The 11,513-nt window shown below is 46.8% G+C and overlaps 1 protein-coding gene across 2 annotated transcripts; it reads left to right on the top strand.

Moving 5' to 3' along the window:
• Positions 1 to 1,380: 1,380 nt before the first annotated feature.
• Positions 1,381 to 10,514, top strand: LOC141468007 (fibrinogen-like protein 1). Of its 2 annotated transcripts, XM_074152827.1 has the most exons (8): positions 1,381 to 1,726; positions 2,878 to 2,962; positions 4,343 to 4,553; positions 5,620 to 5,779; positions 7,317 to 7,414; positions 7,495 to 7,583; positions 8,410 to 8,600; positions 9,218 to 10,514. In XM_074152827.1, exons 2-8 carry the CDS (start codon positions 2,888 to 2,890, stop codon positions 9,405 to 9,407), a joined length of 1,014 nt encoding a protein of 337 aa, XP_074008928.1. In that variant the 5' UTR covers positions 1,381 to 1,726; positions 2,878 to 2,887; the 3' UTR covers positions 9,408 to 10,514. The 2 variants fall into 2 exon arrangements, with proteins under 2 accessions (XP_074008928.1, XP_074008936.1); XM_074152835.1 differs by lacking the exon at positions 2,878 to 2,962.
• The last annotated feature ends 999 nt before the right edge of the window (positions 10,515 to 11,513 follow it).

Genomic DNA, 11,513 nt, shown 5'->3' with positions numbered 1-11,513 from the left:
CATCTAGCCTGGGAAAACAAGTTCATCGTGACGCAAGTACGCAAGAAACACATTCTGGATGACTGGGTTTTTCACATGTAGACATTGGTGAGGTTAACACTGGTGGAATCCTCAGGAGAGCATGAGAGTGCTCCAGGTATCTTGGCTCTGAGAGGCATTTGGGGTGGTCTCTGAAGGAAAGTTGGACTTTGAGTCCTGCCCCTGCAAAGTTGCAATCGCATAACATACACGCATGAGTCCCACCAGGACTGCAGCTCCACCACCCCCTCCTACCCTGGGACCAGCAGGAATTGGAAACATGCGGCCTGATGTTTCCTGCCAGTCACACCGTGACACCAACACTGCCACTGCAGACCCAGGCCTGTCATTGACGCCACCAAGGATTGGGAGGTGCTTGTGGGTCAAGGAGGTTGTTGGCCATTAAGGCAAGACAAATTGGTGCGCAGTGTCTCAGGCGCTGTCTGGCTGGCTCCAATTAAGGAAGAGGCTGGTGGATGAACACCCCAGGGTATGGAGTGCAGCCCCCCTGTGCTCGGGAGTGTGGTACCCCAGCACCCCACCATCAGCTGCAGCTGCTGGCTGAAGGGGTGGAAGAAAGGGCTGAGTACCCACTAAGGAGGAGAAGAGACGTTTCACTCATTTAATTTCACAGCTTCCAAAACCAGCCTAAAGCTGGGGGTAGAAAACAAGTGAGAAGAAAAGCATCATTTACATAATGCTTTGGCAGTGAAATGGGTCAGTGGAGGTTCTTGCAGGAGAAGAGGAATGCTGTTTTTAAATGCAGAAATAAACAGCATGGCTGTAGTCGGTAATAGCTGGACAGTCCTGCTTTCCTGGAGAGTAATAGAGAAGTTTATGATGGGCTTATACACTTTGTCTTTTTGCCCCTGGTCCCTCCTCCGACCACAGCTCTGTAAAATGGCATATTCCTGCTGTTTTCTGTAAAATAATCTGTAATTCCTTGGCCATAACGCAAAGGGAGGCACCCATCTGTTTGTTTGGGTGGGTTTTTTTCCTCTCTTCCACAAATGTCCTTGTTTGTGTTAACTAGCAAATCTAATCATCCAGCTCAAAGGAGAGTTACACAACTGCAAACCTCCTGAGATGTCGGTTCAATAGTGAGTCTTGCTTAATACCCCTGCGGTCGCTTCTTGCTTCAGATTTGCAGCTCCTTTGCCATTACAGCTGTGCTGTGCTTTAACATATAAACCAGATTAAACAGCAAAAGGAATGCTGAGCGGAAAAGCTGCGTTATTTCCACCTTGCAGGATGGACTTACTGAAATGAGCCTGGATGTATTAAACATGAGATAAAACTCCCGCAGGGAGCATTAGTCTGAGTGATTCATATAAACACTTAAAGAAGTCCGTCTTAGTTCCTAGTCAAATAAGGTGGGTAATGGTGCACAACTAGCAGAGCCCCTCTCTGATAGAAACCTGACTGTCGTTTATCCTGACTGGGAAGCAGCAGGATGAGTATTGGGTAACAACAGATAAAACGGAGTTTGGGTAACTCTTTCAGGCGAGGAACTGCAAGCGCCTTTTCTGCGGAACTGCCTAGTGCTGTGAAACCATCTTTGTCTGCGCCCTTGATGTGGGCCATCTGGAGAGGAAAATCTCATCAGCCTCTAGAAACGCAGCCAGGTTTATGATCACTTTCTTCTGCAGTTGACTTTTAAGGGAGATAATCTTACCAGGAGGAGGTCTGAAGGAAAGGCGAGTTACAGGTATGTGCATTTAATACGTGTGGATAAAGGCATAGATGAAGTTGCTTTCTTTCCCTCCGGTCTGCACTGCCTGGTTTTCAGGAGCCACCGCTCGAACCCATCCTTCCTGGTAGCTTTTTGCCTCCACCCACACGCTACGGGGCCTGATCCTTTCCTGCGTGACATCTTTTATGGGTGACTTCCACAGGGTGCTTCTTCTCTCAGCTTGCTCTGGGCTTGGCAGATGGCTCCCCTGTCGCCAGCGGCTTTGCCGGCTCTGGAAGCAGCCCCAGCATCAGCCGCTGCGGGGATGCTAATAGAGCCCTAGCTGAAACAAAGCACGTCGCTGAGAGTGTAGAGCTGGGAAGCCAAGTTTCTGCAGCACTTCCAGATGTGAAGCGGGGGAGTTGGTTTTAGCCTATTTTTCAGATTTTTTTAATTCTTTCTGATTTTTTTTTTCTTTTAAAGCACCACGCGAGCACGCTGTGAACAATTTGTACTGTTCACTTGCCTTCAGCTGCATGTTCCCAGTTGCAGTCGCTTAGCATTTTTTCCAGCTGGGACTCTCCGACCACAGCCCCATCTGTGTGCTGGGGCAGGTCGGCAGCAGAGATCTCTTACACTGAAATCCCAGCAAAAACTCTCCCATGCCCACCCTGTCCCATGGGTGACTTCTGCCCTCGGGCTCCAAGGTAATCCCATCCTGACAGAATGCTCCATGGACCGAGGAGGGGCAATGCCTACACTCAACCAGGAGGCAAAATTCCTCTTAACTTTGGGGAATTTAGACAGAATAAGGACTGTGTAGTTTTAGCGAACCAGTTTGGCAAGAAGTCTTCCAAGGAGGCATTATTGCTAAGTAACTTCCCATCTGTGTGGGCACTGGGGAGAAGGGGCAGAGGCTGCTGGAGAGTCACGCCAGGTATTTATTTGTCCAGGGAAGCAGGAGCTTGGACCCAGACCTCAGTCCCCCTGTCAGCACGCTGCATGGTGCTTCAGCTTCTCCCTAACATGCATCTTTTCCCTGGTTTTGTCCTGTCTGTAGTTTCAAGCAACCTCCTTAGCAAATTCTGCGGCATTTTCTGGGGAATTTCATATGACTGTGAGGGGGAATTAAGTTGTAACAGGAACTAAAGAAACCTCCAGTGCAGCCTGTTAATGCTTCTTTGCAGGTGGTAAGAAATGAGCATGATGATGCCCTGCTTGCTGCTGCTCCTTCTCCTGGTCAGCTTTGGCTCAGCTGCACCCAGGTTTTCGGTGCGTATCTTTTAGCTAGTGTCCGTACAACCCCTCTGCGGTGTGCCAACGGTTTATCGTTCCCAGTGATGTAGGGAAAGGTGCTCCTCTACAAAAAGGACGCGGGGCTGCGAGAGCAGAGCAAAAAGGTATCTGCCTGCAGCTAAAGGAAGGTGATTCTTGCTGCCCTCATAATACAGGGTTTTCACAGCGTTAGGGCCTTCACAGCTCTCTGGGTGGCTGGACTGACATTGCCAAGAATTAAAACAACAACAAGAAAAGCCCTTTAAATTATTATTTTTTTTTAAAAGGTGATTTTATGGCCAGTGAAGAAATACTCCGCTCCATTCCCTCAGGGAAAACTCTTCTTCTTTTTATTCATTGTGTTTTAAAGAATGGGAAGGGGAAGAGGAGGTAGGCATAGCCTGAGCCAATCTGTACTCGTCTGATGAGAAAATGACTCTTGGGCTATACCAAGGAGGTACAGAGCTTGCCAAGGAGACTTTGGCGAGCTGGGAGCTGCCTGCAGCAGGTCCCCGTGTGCCTCCAGCCTGGAATTCCTCCTCTGTGGAGGAAAACCAACAGACCTAAGAGAAGAAAGAGGCAGCTGGGAGACCATGTTTAAGCACGCTAGTCAGTCTGCTGTTCTGGGCAACCTGCTTGTTTTACTTACGCCTAGAACTGGTCCTGACCTGGTGTCACTCAAGCCAGCTTGCTCAGAGCAGAAATAGCCAGTGATTCTTGTTGCACGGGTTTGCTTGGCTGCGTTGGAAGGAATTTTGCTCTAGTTTGTTTCATTTTTAATGGAGTAACACCAACTACAGACTAAATGTTACTTAAAATGTTTATCCCAGCCAGTTTGGGCAACATTCTGGTCTTGGTCACAGTAATGCAGCTCTGAAGTTATTCCACTGATCTCGGTAGGCTCACTGCTTTCTGCTGATTTGCACCAAGTGTCAGCTCTTTTATCTTCCAGTTTTACAAGAAGATGTTTCTGGAACCCTTCTGGTTTGGCCTGGCTGCAGTGCAAGAGCAGGTTTTCCCCCCTCTTGCTATGCTGAGCCGTTTCATAGTCTGTAAACGTTCCCTCTGAGTTCATTAAAAGGGAGTCGAGCTGAATTATATTCATCCAAAGTAATTTTGTATGTATCTGATCATATTCTGAGATGCTCTGAGCAGTGGCAAGGTCATTCTAGAAAACCCTTTTCCACTGGGTTCAGCTCAACAGCCCAAGCTGTTCAAGATTCGTGTACCTTAGGAGACCACCATCAAATCTTGATCTGCAGAGGCAGTGTGATATGTTAGGATCAAGAGGAGACAGATACTCCTTCTCTCTCTGCCTCTCTGTTCTTACCGCTAACTGAAGCATGGGGTTTTTTTTTTGTTTTATTTTCTCCATAGGAAAAAGATATCTGCCTCCTAGACAACAATAAATTAAGACAAAGGTTAAAACAGCTTCAAGACTTGCTTTACTTATATGAACTGCAACTGAAGGACATCCTGGAGAACACTTACCATAGAACAAGAAGTGGGCTGTTCTCAGGCAACAGGAGCATGCAACATGAGATGCTTTTACCTACAACCAGTGGAAATTTGATCGTCTATGACCAAGGTACAGCTTGCAGTAGTGTATGTGGAAATTTCAGCTTGCCAAAATGTTTGTTTCTCCCTGCAGTATCCTATGTATCGTATTTTATTTCTGCTAGAAGTTTTAGATTTTTTTAAAGTGGATTGTGTTTTAAAATGCAGTCAGATACATGGGAAGGAAAAGGGCAGACTGGCGGCTGGAGTCAGCTGGCCAGCTTTAGGCAGCTACCACCCAGATATAACACAGACACCTGCAGCTGGGCTTCTCACCTGGGACTCTGGTGCAGAGAGGAACAAGGACCTCTCAGCTGCTTTCCACCAGACCTACTTTAAACATCTGCTTTAGGAAGGGATGGGTCTTGCTCTTGAAAAGCCCGTTTCCCCTGGGTGATTTACAGAAGCCCAGAGTGCCTAGCTCAGCTGTGGGCACTGAAACTTGTTTGGAGGAGCCCAGCCTCCCTGTTCCTTGGATCCTCCATCACTTCTGTGGCGCAGTAGCAGGCATGAGTGCTGTGTTCCTTGGTGTCACTTTGAGAACACTGTCATAACTGAAATTGTGGCCTGTGGCCAAGATATCGTCATTTGTGGTCATCTCAATGAAAGTGTGAAGCTTGAAGGTCCTGAAAGGCAGTCTCCGGATATAGCCCTGGTAGAGATGGTCACAGGACCTTAGCCTCTTATTTTAGAAATTTTGGGCCCCAATCCAGTCTGAAGTACAGCTGAGGTTACCTCCCACATGGAAATTTGCTTTCCTGCAAATGATCTTGCTGACAGAGCCAGTCCTGGTCCTGCGCCGCTCCCATGCTATAGCCCTGGCCTGAGCTGCAGCCGACCCGTATCTCACCAAAGATTAGGGAATGACTCCCTCAGAGGGCATGGCTGTAAAGGCTCTCAAGGCTTGCTGCTTTTCTTTAGGCCCAGCAGTTTGCAAAACAGCATTGCTGCTACCTTAATGAACCCTGTGCTTTGGCTTTGCGGGGCTTGCAGAGCTATACACAGGCTGGCCAAGTGTCCTTGTCTCACACAGCCTCTCAGATATGTCTTCTCTTTGCTTTCCCTCCCATTCAACAAACCTATACTTTTCTGCCTAGATTGCTCCGCGGTGTACAATCGGAAGAAGACCAAAACCGGCTACTACCGGATCAGGCCCAGAGCGGACCAAGAGCCTTTCCTAGTGTACTGTGACATGTCTGATGGCGGAGGGTGGACCGTCATTCAGCGGCGGAGTAACGGCAAGGAGAATTTCAACAGGCGGGTACATCGTGGATGCATCAACAGGGCTTGCAGTCAGGCCTCCAGCTCCCATCCCTGTCCTGCTGTTTGGCAAAACCCAGCATTTGAGAGGCAGGATATGCAAGACTGTACTTTAGTGATGATAACTCTCTGCATTAGGACAATCCAGTGGTGCATATTGGTAGTGGGAGGCCATTTTCAAAATGGATCTATATCACTTGTTCCATGGCTTCTCCGCATTTGAGTAAGTGTGTAAATGTGTAGATATTTGTTTTTTCATTATTGGAGACTGTTAAAGACTCCAAGTTGTCAGGTATCTGCTGCCAGCAAACAGACTGAGACGCGTTGAACATACTTGTTCTCATTGAATTATGTACAGTGTGATGTAACATTTATTTCCTTATTCAGATCATTGAAAAAGAGGCCAAACCACTGGTCCAGATTGTCCTTTCTCCATGCAAAGTCCCAGAGAGGTGACTTTCACCTGAAAATCTCCAGGGGGAGAGACGCTCTGGTAAACACAGTGAAGAGGAAATGTCCCCATACAGATTAATTCACTATCAATCACAGCACACACTTTTAGGGCATGTCTGGTGTCTCTTACAGTGAGTGGAGTCCACTGCAAAGCTACCTCAACTGGTTCTGAGCTGGCTTGCCCAGGGAGTGGTGGTTCTCGAGCCATGGTAGTCCTGTTCTCAGCACAGGTGAATGAAAAACATCCTGAAGAGGAGCACTGACTAGTATGTAGGTCAGGCAGGATTAATATCCCAAACAACAATAGGAGAGAGACAATAAACATGGGGTTACTAAAACTGGAAATGGTGATACGCAGAAAGTATATGTGAATATCAAAGATAACACATAAATAACAGAGGAGATTTTAAGAGAATGAAATGGTGAGAAGAAAGTAACAGCAGGAGATTTCTCTTAGAAGGATGAAGCCTGATGAAAAATAAGTACATGTCTTTGAAGGACAAGTTGCCACATCCAAACAGTGGTTCTGAAAAAATCAATGGTCAATGAATCAAAAATAGATTTAAATGGGACAGGAGCACAAAGAAGACCTAGATATTTTCCTTTTAACTTCATCTGGAAGCTTTTGGTTGCAGCTTCTGATCAGTTTCTGATTCTTCACCATACCACATCATGCATCCAAGACTGTAGCATATTTTAGACTGCAACATTAATTCCCAGCCAGGAGTACATTTGAATTATGACTTGCTGAAGAACAGTATCAGACGCTTTGCTGCAGACTGATATGACAGCTGCTGCTTTCCCTTCCCATCCAACTGACAACCTCATTCTGCGAGCGCTGCATCTGGCAGTTTGAAGGTTTGGTCCCAATATGTGTGTTTAGCAGGCAGAGAAGTAAGCTGTGAGTTGTATTTACTTCTAAGGCAGAGTGACAAATCTCAGCTCAGCTTGCAATAAATCGGATACTTTTAGAAAACAATGTCTTAGAGATACAGCTGAAGTTTTACTTGTTACCACACTAAGTGCCACGACCTGTCTAGTTCCCTCACATGCTGAAACTGGTATTTGTATCTCATTGCAGGAAATGGGATGATTACAAACTTGGATTTGGGAAATTCCAGGGCAAGAATGATGAATACTGGCTGGGCAACGACCACATCCATGACCTGCTCGCTAGAGGTGCAAGTATTTTCCCCCCACAGATTTTTTTCCAATTTGCATGAGGTAGTTAATTTAACAGGACACCGCTTTGTGTTTAGGAGAGACCTCATTAAAGATTGACCTGATGGACTGGCACGGGGAAAGACGTTACGCAGTCTACGAAAATTTACAGCTTGCAAATGAGCAGGTAAGAAATGGAGAGAGTAGCGATTTGCTTGTTTTGTCTGTGAGGGGAGAGCATCTGCATGTGCAGCATCAGACTTCAGTATCAGGGTTGTAATTACAGCTCTGCAAAACTTATTTCATAGAAACGTAGAATCATTCAGGTTGGAAAAGACCCTTGGGATCATCGAGTCCAACCATCAGCCCTACTCTACAAAGTTCTCCCATACACCATATCCCCCAGCACCACATCTAAACGACTCTTAAACACGTCCAGGGATGGTGACTCAACCACCTCCCTGGGCAGCCCATTCCAGTGTCTGACCAGTCTTTCCATGAAAAATTGTTTCCTAATGTCTAGTCTAAACCTACCCTGTTGCAGCTTGACGCCATTCCCTCTTGTTCTATCGCTAATTACCTGTGAGAAGAGACAAGCACCAACCTCTCTACAATGTCCTTTCAAGTAGTTGTAGAGAGTGATGAGGTCACCCCTCAGTCTCCTCTTCCTCAAAATAAACAGCCCCAGCTCCCTCAATCGCTCTTCATAAGTTGTTCCTGATGAGGCAGGAAGAACCTTTCAGCTTGTTGTTCAGTTTATCAAACGGTTATTGAAAGACAATAAAACCTGAAGCCCTTTGTAGCAGCAGCAATAATTAGCAATCCCTTCTGGAAGTTTAAATCCCACAGTGATCCGCACTAGGGTCATTAAAGCATGGGGCCAAAAGTCACCCTTGACTTCAACAGTCAGGCCTTTGACAGTGGATACAATGGTCAGAGCGAAATTGATCTCAAAAATGGGAGGAAGGGCAGAAAGAGCCGATATCAAAGCCGTGTTTCCCATATTCTTGCAGGACAATTACAGGTTATGGTTTGGCACCTATTCTGGTAACGCTGGCGACGCTCTGTCTGGTGGGAGCAGTTTTGAAGATCAGTGGTCAGCCTCTCACAGAGGGATGGAGTTCACCACATCTGACAAGGACCACGATCGATTCCTGGCAGGCAACTGCGCTTTAGAGAACAAGGGCGGCTGGTGGTTTAACAGGTATGGAAAACGGTTGATTCCTCTGGGATGCAGAGGGTGTGGGTGGCCGTGCAGCCGAGAGGACTTGCCTGCCTCGCAGCAGCTGGAGGTGAACTGAATCATGTCCCTAATTAATACAGTTGAAGGAGTCAACAAACTGAGTTATCTGACCAGTGTAGGTGTCTACTTTAGGATCACAGAATCACAGAATGGTAGGGGTTGGAAAGGACCTTCAGAGATCATCTAGTCCAACCCCCTGCCAAAGCAGGGTCAGCCAGAGCAGGTTGGACAGGAAGGCATCCAGGCAGGTTTTGAATATCTCCAGAGAAGGAGATTCCACCACCTCTCTGGGCAGCCTGTTCCAGTGCTCTGCCAGCCTCAAAGTAAAGGAGTTTTTCCTCAAAAATGGTGGGGGACGACCCACATACTTCTCCATATTCCGCTAAATGCATTAACCAGATCTCCATAGGCTATAGCGGGACTTCAGATAACCAGTTCAGCGCAGACAGATATAGCTACGGGTCTGAACCTGTCAGTGAATCCCACCCTGGTATTTCTAAATGTACATTGTGTGAAAATCGTCCTTCGCTGCAATGACGCAATGTCTTCCCACGCTAACCCTCATCTCTCGTTACAAGGTGCCACGCCGTAAACCTCAACGGACGGTACTACAGAACAGGGAGGTACAACGGATCCCGCGACAACGGCATCATTTGGTCTACGTGGCACGGGATGTGGTACTCCCTAAAATACTCGGCCATGAAAATCAGGGCTCCCTTCTTTGTTGAAAGCGAGAGCGGGGATGGTGAGAACAGTCAGGGCGGCTGAAACCTGCTGCTTTGGAAAGAAAAAAACCATACAGGCTGACAGGAATTGTGTAAGTTAATAGCAAGCCCTCTGCTGCTGCCAAACCCGCACTGTGATAACCGGAGCTGCACCTGTTTCTACTGGCTGAAGCTGATGTCACAAGTTGTTTGAGCACGGCCAGCCAACAATTTAACGGAAAACATACGGATCTCAGTCATGGAATGACTAGTTTGCTTTTTCAGCAGCTTTCAGGACTTCATTGGAGAGTGTTTATGTAAAGCTCTCTGGACCTTAAACGATCAAGCATGTTCTTTTAGCTATCTGTGCTCTCCAAGGGCTAAACCTTTCTCATCTTGATTTTAACGATCGGCGCTTTAGTTATGAGAACGTTAAGAATAGAAACAAATAGGTGATGGGCTGCCGTTAGTGCTTTGCTCTGGATCAAGAGAATGTTTTTAAGCAGCTCTCACTGTGGTCCACAGTTGCCACTTCAGTTGCAGAAGGCTCCTGGAGCGTGTGAAACCAAACCAGTGGATGGACATGCTCCAGCTGCCAACGTGCTTCCAGAATTCGAAGTAAACCCCCCGCAACCCGTGGACACCGGGTTTTATTGCCAACAGCGTCCCACTGCAGACCCAATTCTACAGCAGAGACACATTACTGCAGCCAAAGACAATGCTGCCAACCAGACCTAAGCCCCGGATTAAAATTAGGCAGATTTTACTAAATTTAAGATGAGGACAGATATTCTTAGGAGTTCATAAAATGCAGTCGTGATTCATTTGTACATTCTTGTGTAATTTACCAGATGACTTTGAGTTAGTGAAGGGCAATGACTGTCTCATTGGACTGAAACAAAAGAGCAACGCGAAAGACTGGAAGAAATGGAATACTGAAAATTTATTTTCCACGAGTTGTTAATAACAACAGTTTAAAATGAACAGTAGTATCAGCTTGATGCAAATCATTTAACTACCATGTTGTAGAATGAGCCGATTTGTTTTCTGAATTACGATCATTTTTTAAACTGGCAGTTCTTTTCCATTTATTTGCTTGTAGATCCATGCATACTGTAATTTGTATTATATATCCATAAAGTGTGTAATAAAACCATCTCAGTAGGACTTAACATTTCCTATCTGGTTTACAACAGTAGGAACTTGAACAGAAATATGGATGAAAATCTTGAGAAAGCTCATAATAGGAGAATTTAATTCTTTTGGTGTTGGCTCTGGTGCTTTCACACCGGCTGTCCTGGGTAGTTTAGAGGGTCTGCCAACGTAAGCTGAATTTCCGTGGCTCAAGCTGTCCTGGAGACGATGCAGAGACGTGTGAACATTGAGTGTAAAATTTGGTTTGGTTCTTCTGCTTTGTCAACAGTTGAACCTTGTTCTCAGTTCTTCCCAGCCATCCCAGTGAACCTTGTTCTTGCTTCTTCCTAGAAGTCCCAGTGATTGCAAACGAGAACACTGGAGCGCAATGGGCCGTGCCCCTGAAGCCTGTGCCCGGGCAAGGCTGCACCTCTGCCCTCTTCCCAAGCGCTGGCACATATCCACGTGGAACGAAACCTGCACCTACATCTTGGCAATGAGGTTGCCCTTGTGAAGAGAGAGACGCAAACAACCAGCACTTACTGTTTCCTTCCTGATCACTACTTCTGTATTTCACTATGGCAAGATCTTAGCGTAAGGTCGTAACTGCGAACACGAGGGCTCACCGTGCACGTTATGACCATGTGGCCGCCGATGCAGTGCTGAGGGCAGCAAGGACAATTTTTGTCTAGGCAGAGGACACAGAGGAATGTTGAGCGAAATAAGTTAATGCCTTCTGGCAGGTGATGCTCAACCCCCTCTAGCAGAGGGCTAGGGAAAAGATTAGAGAGTGGCGATGCTCAGCTCTGCGTGCTGGAAATCAACTACAGCGCCAAAGGGCCAGCGTTACCGGTTTGACAGTTCATCGAGCAGCTGATAAACCATCCGAGAATAGAGTATTAAGCAGAAGATACTCAAGGCCAGGCTGGATGGGGCTTTGAGCAACCTGGTCTAGTGGGAGGTGTCCCTGCCCACGGCAGGGGGGTTGGAACTCGATCATCTTTAAGGTCCCTTCTAGCCCGAACCATTCTGTGAT

Source organism: Numenius arquata, chromosome 1, assembly GCF_964106895.1.
Source record: "Numenius arquata chromosome 1, bNumArq3.hap1.1, whole genome shotgun sequence".
NCBI lineage: Eukaryota > Metazoa > Chordata > Aves > Charadriiformes > Scolopacidae > Numenius > Numenius arquata.
The sequence above is the reverse complement of the archived record's forward strand: the minus strand, read 5'-3'. Positions and strand labels throughout refer to the sequence as shown.